The sequence below is a fragment of the Euprymna scolopes genome, chromosome 39 (genome assembly GCF_053919585.1).
Source record: "Euprymna scolopes isolate OS-2025 chromosome 39, ASM5391958v1, whole genome shotgun sequence".
In the NCBI taxonomy this organism is placed as follows: Eukaryota; Metazoa; Mollusca; class Cephalopoda; order Sepiida; family Sepiolidae; genus Euprymna; species Euprymna scolopes.
The window spans coordinates 69960629-69976965 of NC_136520.1; the positions used below are offsets into that span (position 1 = coordinate 69960629).

Below are 16337 nucleotides of genomic sequence, written 5' to 3' on the forward strand. Positions count from 1 at the left end.
ACTATCACAGGGCAAAACTTAACTAAAAGCAATGAACCTCTAAATGACATAAAAAGAAAACCCTTCACCATAAAAAAAAAGAAGAAATATGATAAGCAAATAAACCCCAATTAAAAATGAAAGCAGTTTAATGAAAAAGCAAAAACCACACGCAAAAAAAAGAAAAAAAAGAAAAGCATTGGCCACATATCTAAATCTTTTCTTTTTCTTTCTTTTTTTTTTTTAATATAGAAATCAGGAAAATGCAAAGAATAAAAATATTGCAACTCGTTTGAATGACAATAGATTTGAAAAAAAAAAGAAAAAAAACTCTATAGTTTTATATTATATATTAGCAGGAAGACTTGGCGTTGTTCAGGATAGAATAAGGAACCCCATGTCTTTTGGAGCTAAGCTCATAACACCATATTAACTATTTTTAAATCTATTATATGAGTCTCAGTCATCTGTGTGTTAGTGTGTTTTTATAACCGCGAAAAACTTTTGTCATCTGCGTAGAACTGGCATGAACCAGGTACTGTTAGAAAGAGCGATCTCTCGGACACATAATATGGAAAATTAGAAAAAAAATCATCAATCATTTCATGTAGAAATGTTATTTTGTTTAAAGTGGAGGGTCAAGTAAAAATCTTGGTTTCAACGCAATTTGTTAATCGTGCATGCATGAATGGTCGATTTGTTGTTTCATTTTAAAAAAGCTAAATTTGTAACGTGATTATATTGGTGACGTCTTGGGCTAATTTATAGCATATTCATTTACGAACTTAATTTTTGCAAGTTTGCGCCCAGCATGCAGTATTTTTTTTTCTTTAAATAACACAATACGATGGCATTTCAAGCCTCCACCCTCTTTAAATTGACTTCATTAAAGCATTATATTTAACCATATTTTACGATCAGGAAACGCTGGGTGCCCCCAGATAGTTTAAAAAAAAAATTTTTTTTTTTACTTACATTCACCCCAAACAAGGTATATCGTCACTTGGACATAAGAGGCTACTATTTGGGACCATGTCTAGGAAAGATTAACAAGATGTTGGTTTACGTTACATTTAAACTTCTGCATACCATTACAATCATGGAAACAGGCAGAAGGAAGGTAATTCCAAAGTCTAACTGTTCGAGGGAAGAAACTATTAGAATAAGAAGCTTTATGGCATTTAGGGACCTCAACAGTGAAGGGGTGAGATTTTATTGCTAAGCGGGTTTGTCGGGCATATGTATGTCGAGGAGAAAAGGAGTTCATCAGGTCACATTACTTTCATATATATATATATATATAAAAGGCAAAAGCGGCGCGCGCATTTTTGTATCTCCAGTAAAGGCTTTTTTCACCGGGGTTCTCTTTTAAAACTTATATACCCCCTAGATCGTAATATCTACGATTTGCGAAGGGACATTGTGCTTAGAATTATTTTGATCGACTTTTATAAAATTCACGCTATTCCACTCTGTCATATGTTTGTTTGGCTTTTTTGTATAAATAAAGTGAAACTAATTGAAACGAAGTAGGTTCCTTGGCTTTCCTGCCAGGGGCGTTCAGAAAGCAATCAGCTTTGATCAATGCAGTGAAAACCGTCATATCAGACAATTGCTATTCATTTGGACACTCCCCTTTTTGTAGAGAGTTGGCCCCCCCCCCAAAAAAAAAACAAGAAAACTGCTTCGCAGATAAAGTTAAGTGCGGGATTTCATCCCCTATAACGCGATGTTTACCTCATTAAATTTACGCACCTATTACTTAAGTTTTTAATTGTTTAATTTCAACCATTCTCACATCACTGCCTTCTTAGTGTTGTGGTAAGATGTCGAGGATTCAGGTTTGAGCCTACCTTCCTACCAAAACTTTTTTTTTTCTTTTTTCAACATACACCTACAAACACCCGGGCAACACCGGGCACCTCCGCTAGTCTACAATATGAAAGCAAAAATGTGTGTTAGTGTGTGCGTTTTTTGTGTATGTCCGGCAAAGATTTTTGGAGGGATGGAGGGCTCGAGGGGAGAGGGAGCACTAATTCTTAGAACTTTTTATATACTCCCTAGATTACAATATCTCTGATTTATGAAAGACGGTCGTACCTATCTTTTATTTGGGCGACTTTTACACGTTATCTTTGCGCTGTTTCTTGGTCTCCACATGTTTCTTTGGCTTTTTATATAAAACTAAAACTGATTCGAAAACAAAATCGATTTGTTGGCCTCCGTGGCCAGCAGGTGTTGAAGGCAATCAGCTTAGATCACTGTGGCGGTGGGAATACCCCTTTCATATCAGACAATTGCTATTCATTAAGACACTGCCAGAGCTCCCCCACCACGGCGGAAAGAACTGGCTTCCAACCAAACTTAAGTGCGTGATTTCATTTCTCCTGCGTGAACTAATTCACTTTCACCTTCTTCATGTCAACTTTTTAATCGTTAAATTTCACTTCCTGTCCCGTCGGTAAGATGTCAGGGTTTTTTTTTTCACTTTCTTTTCCACCTTCGCGTCAAGGCTTAAGGTTCGAGCCTACCTACCTACTACAACTTTTTTTTGTCTCAATGCACACCTATAAACGCCTGGGCAACACCGGGCACCCACACTAGTCTAATATCTAAAAGGTAAAATATGTGTGTGTGTGTATGTATGTTTGTATGTCCGCAAAAAACTTTTGATACAGGCGACGGATATCACAAGATAGGTATCATTTTAAAACTCAACCCTTCGGAGGACAAATATTGAAAAGTTGGCCAAAAACATTAATTCCTTCACCCTAAACTCGGCCGTTTCGTACAAAGTTGGGTTGATTTTTGTGTCACCATTTTAGCAAGTCATCGTCTTCTTTTTGATTGACTACGGTTAATTTCAACGCTCTTAACTTCCGGTTGGGCCATGGAGACATCAGTTAAGACGTCACTTTTTTTGTTAACCTTTTTTTTCTCCTTCGTGTTACAGGTTTGAGCCTGCTACCACTTTTTTCTTAACACCTTTGCCTACTGCTGTTAATGAAATTAAAATCTATAAATCACCAGTACTCCTCTTTCCATAAGTGTATTGCATTTGTGAAAATATATGCATATATTACGTTAATTTTTATGATCATTAGTATCATATCATATGAATCCAAGGATTCTATTAGTGGCATTAGTTTCCCTGATATTTTTCTAGTCAAAATTCTTTCTAGAAAGACATAGGGTACTTAAGGGAGGGACTACGTGAAAGTTGTCAACATAATTAGTGAAAGTGATTTTGTCGTACAAACTGGATTGAACTTAAAACATCCAGGTTTTTAATCTGTGCTGTTAACTACTTGAACACCATCAACTGACTTTTATAGTAATCTGAAAATTTTTTAAAAAATCCCACGGAACTCTATTCTATAGGTAAATATTCAAAAATTTTTAAAGAATCGGAATCGAAACTGGTAATTGTATTGGAATCAAGAATTTAAAAAAGAATCTGTAATTGTATCGGGATCTATAATTTAGAACAGAATCTATAATTGTATTGGAATCGAAAATTAAAAAAAAGAATCGATAATTGTATTGGGATCTATAATTTAGAAAAGGATCAGTAATTGTATTGGAATTAGGAAAAATACTGGAATCATTTCATCACTCAAGGATAACAGTTAACAAGTTTGCCAGGTGGCTGATGAAACAAACACCTTGGAAATTAGATACAATGGTCAGAATCTGATTTTTTAGAACGACTCAACAGGAAGGTATTTATTTTTTTTCCACAGTGACACAAGGGTCGGAAAGTGGGACTGAAAAGTCAGTGCTCCCAAGGAGCAGCACTGACCTGTAAATAGTGCCTAAGCAGCCCCATCGGCATTCCTTGATAAAGCCACTTCAGGTGATTAACAATAAACTTACTCCTTCTCAAAAGGGAAAGCAAAGCCTAAGAGGGTGGACCTATCTAGAACTGCACATGACATAGTCAACAAGGAAAAAGTAATTTAAAAAATGACTTAGACTATGTCGGCTTTGTGGCAGCACCACAGTTGAGGCCAGGATGACTCAACAGGAATTGGACTTGAAAAATACTATGTTGTAGTCAGCTGGAAGCAGAGTCATAGTATTGTGTTCCATAGACAGGTAATTTTTGGAAAGAAACTCTGCTCATGGAAGGTGTGTATGATCTAAAGACAGGGAACATAATTTGAAGCAATAAGAAGTGATGATACAGCGATTGTAGCTAAGTATATCTACTCCAGACGGCTCTTTATCCGTGGTACAGGGACACCCTTTGTTTATACATTATAACAGCAATTATTGTTAAAGCTTTTTATCTCGTTGTGTACTACTAAATAATACTTAGTAAACTTGATCTTTAATCAATACAGATAAATGTGCTTAGGCAACACAAAATACTGATTACGCAAGAACACAATTTATTTAACAACAACAACAAAAAATCTTGGACAGAAAAACAAACAAAACTTTCACAAAGAAATTTCATTCCAAGAACATTGAATCCATGTAACAAAATAACATGAGGCTGCTTCATAACCGACTACCACAGAGTCGTTTTAAAGTCTTATGTAAACAAATACTTGCTTGTCCATCCTCTTAGATAATTGATTCCTCTTAATATACTGTTCGTTGCATTCACTTATTCTAATCCTTGCATGTCGGTGTTCATCGTCCAACTGATAATCCTTGAGTTGCTCCTGGGCCTTGATTAGCTCTAACCCATTAGGTAAAAACGAAAATACCCAGTTGAGTAATTGTCAGTCTTAATATAAAAAATTTTCAATTTGAAATCTCTGGGGTTTTTAATTTCTGATTCTCTTTGTAAAACAAAACAAAGAAATGGAGGGAGAGGGGTTTTAAAGCTGCATGTGAACCTGGCTGGGTATCTCTAGTCTTGACGTGGCTGGGACCTTATTTTATGTGTATTCTTTTAACATTTTAAAATTTTGTGTGTGTTTGGAGGGGTCTTTATTTGAGAATATGGTAGATGCATAAAATAATAAAAAAAAATTTATTTGAATCACATTGTGCAGATTTGCTCATAACACACTTCTATCTGGGCATTGTTGAGGGAACAAGAACAATAAACTCCCATGGATTAAATTAAGGGTTTAATAAAGCCTCACAAAAATCCATTTTGTTATATTCATTACATAAAATCCAAATCTTGACAATTTATAATAAACACATGTACAAATCCTTGTAAAAAAAAAATTAATTAAAAAGTGAAGGGTTTTTTTTTTCAATCTGAAATTGAAACTCATGACACCATGTTGATTTGATCTGATCTTGTGTAACTATATATATATATATATATATATATATATATATATATATATGTTAATAATGTTACAGAAAATCAGTTTCAATACAGGAGTGAACTCAGATTGAAAAAAAAAGAACTATTTATTCATTTTTTAAAAAAGTTGTATTTCATTTATTTAAACATTTTTTTTTAATGGTTTTGGAAAATTGGTTTCTTCTGTGGAAATAAACCATTTATTAAGTCGCTAGAGGAGGACAGCTGGTTTTAACCAACCATTTGTCTGAAACATTAGCATGTCCAGTGTTGCGATCATGTAAATTTGTTTATATTAACCAAAATAGATCTTGCTATCCTTGATTTTGAGCCAGCCTCGTTAGATACATAAGTTATCTATAACATAAATCCCAGCTGTCTGTTTAAATGTATGTATGCATGTTTGTATGTCTGCTTTCGACAGAGGCGATGGATTTTCATGAGATCAGTATTATTTTGAAGCTCAACATCTCGGGTGACAAATATTGAAAAATTGGCCAAAAACATTAATGCCTTTACCCTCATCTGGGCAGTTTTGTACAAGGAGGAGTCGATTTTTTGCAAGCCATTTTTGCAAGTTATCGTATCGGTTGGATTGATTTTGCCTAATTTTAACATTCCAAACTTCCAGTTGCATCATGAAGTAGAGGTAAGGCGTCAGATTTTCTTTCACTTTCTTTTTTGCTTTCGCGCCACGAGTTTGAGCCTGCCTGCCTACTACCACTTTCCTTTTTTGCTCAACACGCACCTCCAAACACCCGGACAACGCCAGGCACCCAGTCTAGTATATAGTATATATAAAAAGTTAAGAAAACAACTCAAACCAACATTAAGCAATTTGCATTTTAATTTATTTTACCATGGATTTTTCAGATGTTACCCAATGGCTAGTAACTGAGAAAGAACGGGAATGTTAACATCGTCTTGATAATATTCAGATGAGGTGGGTGGGATTTGCCCATTGCACACTTCTGTCTGGTTTTTGTTGAAGGAACAAGAAGAATATACTCCTGTAGATTATAACTAGGTTTAAGTTTGAAATTCTATAAAGATTCCAAAGTTTGAAAAGATGCACCTGAAGAAGATTGGAGGTTAGATTGGTCGAAACTAGTGATGGGACGACTCCAATATTTTTCCCCCCGATTCCGATACAATTACTAATTCCATATGAAATTACCGCCACTGATTCTCTATAAATCTCTAAATATTTAACCATGAAGTTGTTATTTTTTCACCGATTACCATAAAAACACATGTTAAATAAATATACAGATATTCCAATATTTTTTCCCCACGTCTAATACAATTACAAATTCTGAAGTATAAATCTCAAAATATTGTTATTTTTTCTCGATTATCGTAAAAACAAATGTTAGATGTGCAGATATTTTCTCAAATGTAAAAACACACTGGGGATCTGTAGATTTTAACTTTAATGGTAACTTAAAAATCAATAAATATTTTAAAATCAATAAATATTTTAAAATGAATAAATATTTATTATTTTATTATTACTACCAGCTGTTGAAGATTTTGTTTTAAACAAAATCGAATAAAAAAAGGTAATTAAAGGAATCGTTTTTGGCATCGGAAAATAGGCACAAATTTTTCCGATTGTGATACCCCAAAAACTTCCGATTTTACAGACTCCTGATTCCGATTAATCATCCCAACACTAGTTGAAACGAAAATCCAAATAATGTAAGTGAAGTGGTATTTAAAGTAAAGAGTTTTGTGCTGCACACGTCAAATGCACACGCAAACAAAAAATACAAAAAAAAAGCAAAAGATAAAAAAAAAAAATAAATAATATAAATGTTAAATTAAAATCATGGTTAGGAAAAAAAAAAAAGATGTTTTTCAAACCAACAGAAACAAAAAATGTGATATTTAACCAATGCAAAAGTAGAAAGGTGTTAAAAAAATAATAATTAAAAAAAAAAAAGAAAACAAGTGTTAAATAATAAATTAGGGAGAAAAAAAAAGAAGTAAAGAGATAACCGCGAACCATTGGTTATAAAAAAGTGATATCATTTTTTTTTCTTTTTGTAAATTTTACCTCCCTCAGATGGTGTACGTCTTGATCTGTGACGATGATATCAAAGAAGGAGCTCATCCAGGGTTCTGTGACCGACGAGACGGCCAACCACTTGAGCCCAAGTGAAGGTTTACCCATTCGTACAAAGGCCTAAATGAAAGACCACACATGTAGTGTCACCAGATGCCATCAAATAAGATTAAAAAAAAAAAAAAAAAAAAAGGCTACTTTTAATGTACCGGTACAAAACATTTATGATTAAATCAATTCAGCAATGAAAAGTTTTTTGGGTTTTTTTTTTATTCATTTTTTTTCACATACTAACGGTTAAATACAAAATTAATAAGAAAAGAAAAGAAAATTCAATTTTTTTTGCAGGAGGTTCAATTTTCGTTCAAAAATGACCCACTAACTTGATTTTTTATCAATCTTCAACCAAATAATTCATTACAGTTATTTTTCTGAATTTTTGAGGTGAGGATTGATTATTCATATTATCTGGATTTGTCTGACTACTGTTCTCATCTTGAGTGTCATGTTCACAAGTTTTCGGTCATTTAACCTCCAATCTTTTTTAGGGATATCTTGTTGAACTCGGGAATCTGCATGGAATTTCGAATGAAACCCTTTATTTAATCCAAGTCTTCTTGCATGGATATGTGTTGCAGCAATACTTGGTAAAATTCACTTGTAAAAATTATAGCATGGTTGAATGTTCAATCTTTTATGTGCAGATGACCCCAAAATACAATTGCGAAATACTTAGGATTTCTACCCAGTCATGACTGACAGAACAAAAGCATGCTACCCCCCCCCAAGTAAATAAAGGGTTTCATTGAAAATTCTGTGCAGATTACCAAGTTTGACAGAAAGATCCCCGAGTTTGACAAGATACATCTGAAGAAGGTTGGAGGTTACAGCAACCAAAACATTGTGAAAATAAAACTCAAGATGAGAACAGCAGTTTGAAGAATCCAAATAATTCATATCCTTAAATTAAAAAGCAAAACTTTCTCTTTCTATTACAAAAAACCTACCACATTTATTAAAGAATTTATATAATGTTTTAATTAGACAGCCTAATATCATATTAGGCTTTGTTTAATTCAAGAATTTTAACTTTTCATAGTTATATATTAATTTTATTACAAAAAAATGTTTCAGCTATCAATTTTTAATTCACATCTTGTATCTTTATATAAACGTATCTGTACCGGTAAACTAAAATTGCCCCCAAACTTCTGCATGCATTTACAGTTGGGCCAGAGACACATTTATCATGGAGGAAAGAAAAAAAAAAAATCTAATTGAAGTGATATTGCAAGCAATTTCTTACACTACAGGTACTAAATTGTATATATGAGTTGCAAAAATGTGAAAATACCAAGATATTGGACATTTTGGAAAAATCAGCGAGTTTTAGAATGTTTCAAGCTGACTGTAATTTGCAACACAGCCTTTTTCTAGTTTTTTTAAGTGCACTATATTTTTGTAGGAGTCATAGTCTGAAAATTTTGAATTTTTATAGGAATCATAGTTTGTAGTCAGCAATTTTGTAGGAGTCATAGTCAGAAATTTAACATTTTTATAGTCAGCAATTTTTGTATGACCATAATCAACAATTTTTCTAAGAGTTGTAGCTGAAAATCAGTAATTTTTATATACGAGGGGCGTGCAATAAGTAATGCCCCTGATCCACTTCTCATAACAGTAGAGCAACGAAACTTGGCACAGTTATTAGTCTTTCTTTACATAGGAACCACCCAGAGTTATGCATTTCTCCCATCGTTTGGAGACCGTTTTTATAGAGCACTCCAGGTTGGTCCTTCAACCACGACGTGACTTCAGAAATCAAGGCTGCATCATCTGGGAAACGCTTTCCTTTCAAAAACAACTTCAAGGCTGGGAAGAGGTGAAAGTCAGAGGGTGCAAGGTCAGGAAAGTAGGGACGACCGTGGAGGATTTCATAACCACACGTCCGTGCTTCTGATCTGGCGACATGTGGACCGGCACGTTGTCCTGCAGGAGGAGGGTACCTTTGCTGATCTTGCTCCGCCTCTTGATTTTGATAGCTTCCCTAAATTTCCTCAAAAATGAAGCATAATAGGCTCTTGTAATTGTGGTACCCTTTGCCAGGAAATCTGTCATCACTACTCTGTCCTGGTCCCAGAAGACTGTGAGCATGACCTTGCCAGTGGAGGGCTGCACCCTTGCCTTCTTTGAAGGTGGTGAGTCCAAGTCCTTCCACTGTATTGACTGGGCTTTGGCCTCTGAATCATAGTGATGGACCCAGGTTTCATCCTGTGTAATCAGTCTTTTGAAAAACTTTGACTCATCTTCTTGGCACATCTCCAAATTCATCCTCAAGCACTTGACACGTTCTTGCTTCTGGAATCGTGTGAGCAACCTGGGAATCCATCTGGCAGACACCTTATGCATATGCAAATGGTCATGAATGATAGTTTCCACAGATCCTGTACTAATCTTGAAATCTTGAGCTATTTGGCAAATAGTAATACGCCGATCTTCCAAAATGGCAGCCTCAACTTAACAGACAGATGCCTCATCAATGGTAGAAGGGGGGACGACCAGGTCTGGGAGCTGTTTCCACAGACTTCCGGCCATGTTTGAATTCGCGATGCCAGTGTTTTACAAGGTCATATGATGGGGCATTATCACCATAAGTTTCTTTCATTTCATCAAGTCTCCTGTGGTGTGCGTCCTTTCAAATACAAAAACCAGATCACTGCTCAACATTCAACAGGCTCTATTTCATACCTGACTCAGTTTAAACACCTGTAAAACAGAAACCACAATTAGTTCAGAGCTGTAATTTGCCACATAACCCGTAGAGATATAAATCATTGCACGCAAAATTTCAGCTAGATCAGACAACTGGAAGTTGGTCAGGGGTATTACTTATTGCACGCACCTCGTAAGTCATAGTTAAAAGTCAGCAACTTTTGTATGAATCATAGGAAAATGATCAACTTTTGTAGAAGTTACAATAGGAAATGGGCAATTTTTCTAAGCATAATAGTTAGAAGTCGGCAATTTTTATAAGAATCAGTTCAGAGTCAGCAATTTTTGCGAGACTCATAGTTGGGATTCAGACATTTGTTTTATAAAAGTTATATTTAGAAATCAACAATTATGTAAGAGTCTGAGGTTAGATCTTTTTAAAACTGACTTCGGAATCAGATTTTTTTCAGCAATGGTATCGTACAATACTTTTGTAAGTGAAGATATAATTTTGAAACATTTTCCATTCGATTAAATTCTGTAAAAAATTTTTTTTTAAATCCTATTTAACATGCAACAACCAAATCAACATGCTTTAACACAAAATTATTAAAATCACCGATAAAATTATTAATACATGCAAAATATTAAATAAATTTTTACAATATTTCATGACAATCTCCGCAAAAACAATTTAATAATATTCGAATGTTACGTTAGCCAAAATTTGTTATTGTGTAAACAAAATATTTGTTTAGTATTTTCGGCAAAAACAAAAAACAGTTTTTATTTTTATTTGATACTAGCGTTATTCATCCACTGTTGTGATATATCGCCTGCAGATATATTGCTGATCAAAAATAATTTCAAATATCGTTATGTTTACAATTTTTGAAAAATTACAAATATGATTTGCAATATGAAATAAAGTAAAAAAAAAAACTGTTAGCACGATGATGTTTTCTTTAAAAACAAAACTTGTTGTTGCTGTATTTCTGTGAAATTGAAAATGGCTGTAACAAATCAAAACAAACTTGTTATTAAATTATTTCAAATCTTAAAAATACCAATAAAAATATTTAAATTGTTGAAACCTTTTCTGTTTTGGAAACACATTATTCATTAAAATATTCTTTAATTTTATTTTTATTTTACGAAGCAAAGAAAATCGATAAAAAAAAAAAAATTATTTTTTTTTACATTTTGATGTATTTTGGATATTTTATCAACCAAACCTATAAATGACCCTGGTGACCTTAAAACCCTTAAATTTTTTGGCCAATGTCAAACGATCAACCACTGGCGCATCATAGTAATGCTTTGGAGGGTATGTTAGAAGGCAAAAGAGGCAGAGGAAAGCCAAGGGGAAGATGGAGAGAAAATGTTTTTGATTGAACATCTCTCAACAGTTAGGCATCCATCAACCAACTTGCCCTGCATTTGAAGAAATGGCAAAAAATAAGTCATGTCGGTTTGCAATCCGCACCGGAAGAAGATGTGACTCATAATGATACCTATTTTAACAGCAACCAAGTAGTGTAACAGTTGGAAGCGCTGACTTGGGCCTAGGCAGTTGAGTTTCAATTCTAGCTTGAGGTAGTTGCTAGTCTAGCCACACTGAAGAGCTGCGATACAGTGAAACAGTCTGTTTGTGGATGACTATATATGCATAAATAGAGAGAGAAAAACTTTTAAAAAAAAATTAGTGAGCAATTGGAACTAAATCATGATTTAGTTTCAATTGCTCGTCAAGATGATTGATGCACAAACTGGAATTCTTCGATAACAACCGTCTTTGAAACATTCTGTGCTGCCATCGTAGAAATTGTGTTTAGATTTCTACTTTCTGCTAAAGACTAAACTTACGTCTTCCCCTCTACCATCTGTCCGTCTTCAATGACGTCTCCAGTAGTTTGGACAGCTCGTTGACCTGAGAGAGAGAGTGTGTGCCAGTGTGCAGTTGAAGACCTGAGCGACAGCAATTAAAGACAACCTGGCAGTAATATCGGGCCAACAACTAGTTGGTCTATGGTATTGGAATCGGGAGTAGTTAGCCATTTTCTTTGACCTAACTCAGGATCATCGGAACTGGACTGCGATAGTTTGTGCTAAGGAGTAAGCCTGCTCATCCCGACCAGGATGATAGCCACTACAACTGCAAGTAAGTATGATTGATGACTATTTTGCTTTTAAAGTTTGTGGTGGGGGATCACCAATTATCAAGGCCTGAAGGTCACTAAAAGATAAGGGTTAATAAGTGTCAGTTGGCCACATAGACAACACTGTGATTATTGATAATGGTGAAAGTAGTCTTTATTTATTTAATAGGATAGTTGTTCACGTTAGACTTGAAAACAGCCATGTTATAGTCAGCTGGGAAGCAGCTTTGTGGTATTGTGTTCCACAAGTGGGTAGTTTTAAGAAAGAAACTTAATAATGAAAAGCATGCTGCTCAGTAAATCCTAACTGTAACTCCAGTATGGTGATAGAGAATATGAGAATCTTTTTTTTTTTTTTTTTTTTTTGAGTCATTCATCAATAAAATCTACAAAATTTGTGCATCATAATTAGGGCTGTGACAACAGCATACTCTTTTCATTGTTTTGACTCTTGAGTATGTATATCCGTTAATATCTTATATGTTTTTATATAGATGGATGTGGTTCTCGGTTGATTAAGTGTGTCTAACTGATACTATACCCGAGAGTCAAAAGAATGAAAAGAATATGCTGTTGTCACAGCTCTAGTCATGATACTCACTCAACCAAAAGTTCCAAAGAGGCTAGTGTCCTTCTCCAGAAGGAATGGAACTTTTTAAGGAGTCTTTGCTTTATTGTTATTTTCATGGTAAGTGCTCGACTGAGCTTCAATCTATGGTCCCCCCTTGCCAAACTTTCACAAGAAACACTCGTCTAGTTGAAAACACTATCAATAATTCCCCACACTCTTTATCTGCGCCTAAACCTAAACGTAGATTCCATGAACAAAGCTCCTTTCTTAGAACTGCACGCCTGTGGAATTGTCTTCCATTCTCCTGTTTTCCAGCTGACTACAATCTGATTGTCTTCAAGTCCAACGTAAACAAGTTCTTGATGAGCCGTTCCACTTAAGTTAACAAATTTACCGAATTTCTATTACTAACAATTACTATATTGTTCAAAAAAAAAAAAAAAAGAAGTCATACTGAAGATTAAGGTTTCCTTCAAAATATATTTATGAATTTCAATATGAATTTCAAACAAAATGAATATCTATTTATTTTGTAATAATGCATTGTTTTGGCTTCAAACATATATAATACGTATTCATTTTATATATATATATATATATATATATATATATATATATATATATATATCATTATAAAACTCAAATGACCTTGTAACGGGTATTGTAACCTAACATCCGGTTTACAACTTCCGGTTGCACATGGGTACATAAACATAAACCCATAACAGCGTAAACAAATAAACATAAATCGTTGGACCAGTTTCGTTCGAACAACAAACGGGTGTCCTTAGAAAAGTGAATGTCTTAAATTTATTAAATAAAAAACTTCAAGATATGGGAAGCAAATGCAAAACGTGATTACAAATAATACGTATAATCATCGACCTGTTTCATATATACGATATATATTATACTAAATAATCAATGCGACAATAAAACGTATTGTTTTACTGTGTATGTTTTCAGCGTCCCAATTTTTTTCATGTTTAAATTATCCAAATAAACAATTGTTAATACTTCCTGCTTTATTTTTTTTTATATCATTCATTTCTGTATTACGTTTAAGTTATTTTAACGCAATTTTCTTACAAATAAATCTACTTTAACCCGTTGACAACCATAAGAGCATTTTACAATGGCGATTTCCCCACTGCCTTCCTTTTTTTTTTAATTTATTCTCCATTTTTTAATACACCTTTCTTAAAAACATTCATACATTTTCTTCTACACTACCAACATAAATAAATAACTTTGAAAATGTTTTCTTAAATTGCGTTACCAATAAATTATCAATGCGACAATAAAATGTACTATTTTACTGTGTATGTTTTCAACGTCACAAGTATTTTTTTTTTCGCGTTTAAATTAGGATATTTCAAAATTTGAATTTAACTTTAAGTATTATGGTATGTGTTCAGTGCACATTTACCTATAAGTATGGCAAACCACTTATAATTCAATGGCTGTAAGTTTTTATTTTTCAAAAATAAACAATTATAAACAGAACGACTCATAGAAATCTATCTATATTTTTTTTCATTTTAATATACTTTCATAGAAATATTTCTCTTATGTCACAAAAAAATATTTTCTTTACGTCACAAGTGTCACGCTCATACATTAATTCCATAGCTAATATAACGTACTGACCCAACGGGTCACGGGTAGTCTAGTATACAAATAAAAATCACTTTAATAATAATAATCAATAGAGAATTGATTCTATAATAATAGATATGCATTCTGCATAAATTAAAATATCATGTTTAAGTGTATTATATGACCGGACAATACCAGGCTGCCAGCTAATATATATATATATATATATATATATATATATATATATATATATATATATATATATATATATAAGAACAGATAATTAATAAAACATGTTAAAAACACTTTAAGAAGAGTTAAAAACATATTTAATTTTCAAAAACGAAACACAAATTAAGTGGATTGTCCTTAATCTGCAGAGTTTTGAAAGAAATACTTTCCTTCTCATCAGAGGGTAGGAATTAGCAAAATGTGGAATCAGATTTTGCTTGCAAAGTATTTAATGAAACTACAAGCAAGCCATAGAGCTTACTTGGTAAAAATAGTAAAGTGTGTGTGTGTGTGTGTGTGTGTGTGAAATCAAGATGTAAGAATTAAGTTTATAAGCCAAAAGGTTCAGTAAACTTTAAGAGAATAGAAATATTAATAAGTAAAAAAGCTCAAGACAACCAAAATAGGAAAAATAGAGCTTGTTATAAAAAACATAATTTAATACTGTAAATTATAATTTACAAGAACTTATTGTTCGACAGGATAATCAAAAAACAAATATAAACATTTTGTTAATCCGCAGAGTTTCTAACCCTAACCCATCCTTTTCATCAGAGGAAAGATATTAGCAAATAATTGTTATAGCAAAGCTATGGATTTGCTGGCACTGGCATAAATTGAAACTACGTTTTTATAAAAACTAATCATTTGCATATAGGATTCGAGCATTGGTGGTGAAAGGAGAGAAGCATTAAAAAGTAACCTTTTTTCCATGTGTTTTCTTCAAAGTTGAAAATCACAGAATCAAAAAGATCTTGATCATTAATACTCTTGGAAGACCGAAACCTGCTCCCTGTGTGTAGCTGACATTCAAAGGCTGGAAGTCTTTGATCGGTGGTGTCTTTGGCTCATTTTTATGGTTCGTATCTACAACCTTGTCCCAAACATCAGAATCCATACACAATGTAAGCTTCTTAGATTTGAGGAAGCACTTCTTATTAGGAGACTCGAATGATTTGGGCATGACTCTCGTAATCCACCAACTGGCTTGATTTACAAGGCAATAGAACGGACACTGGTGTGGTCAAGTAAGGAATGGCTCACAGCGGTCAAAGCTGAATTGGAAGCTATGATCGGCCCTCAAGTCTTCTGTGTTTGATGATGGAATCATAAATTGTTACAACACCGGGTATAAAGTATTTATTCAGTTATTCGTCTATCTATCTATTGGAGTAAACAGCAGATTGAATCATGGGAAACAATAAGTTGAGCGAGCATTGCAAGTGCAGAAAAGGTCAAAGGGTAATTTTGTAACAGATATCAAACTGGGGGACCAGATCTGACGGGTCAAGGGTTCCGGTTTGAATAAGCTGAGTTAATTTTAGCAAGTTGGGTTTTGAGACGCCAAAGAGACAAGATGGGTTTAACAGGTCTCCCCATAAAGGTGGGATCGGGTGGGGGGGGGGCGTTTCCAACTGGTGCAGAGAAACCACAAGCTAAAAATCGTCATTCACTCCAGTTCTGCTATGATGAAATGCCTGGGAGTGAATAAAGAATATATATATATATATAAAAACATACAGCGTCTTGTGTCTGTCTTGCATGCAGCTTGTAACAGAACCAGCTCCCCCAAGACGTTGGTGGATCCCCCAGGAGGAGCAGCAGAAGACAGGTATGTCATGTTTTGTGTATTATAAATGTACTGTGAACTATATGTTCTGACACACATGCACACCCATAATCCTAGACGAGACTAGGCCGTTAAAATAGACATTAAGGATCTAAGGCAACAGTCTGTTATAC

At 33.9% G+C, this 16337-nt stretch overlaps 2 protein-coding genes across 2 annotated transcripts in view; one reads left to right on the forward strand and one right to left on the reverse strand.

Moving 5' to 3' along the window:
- The window catches only part of LOC145263843 (uncharacterized), a 649003-nt gene that overhangs the window by 330510 nt on the left and 302156 nt on the right, over positions 1 to 16337 (reverse strand). Inside the window, exon 17 of the mRNA XM_080120917.1 lies at positions 7314 to 7442. Coding sequence (XP_079977043.1) covers positions 7314 to 7442 — 129 coding nt within the window. The remainder of the gene's footprint in view (positions 1 to 7313; positions 7443 to 16337) is intronic.
- The window catches only part of LOC145263845 (uncharacterized), a 624663-nt gene that overhangs the window by 185869 nt on the left and 422457 nt on the right, over positions 1 to 16337 (forward strand). The gene's annotated exons all lie outside the window — the stretch shown is intronic.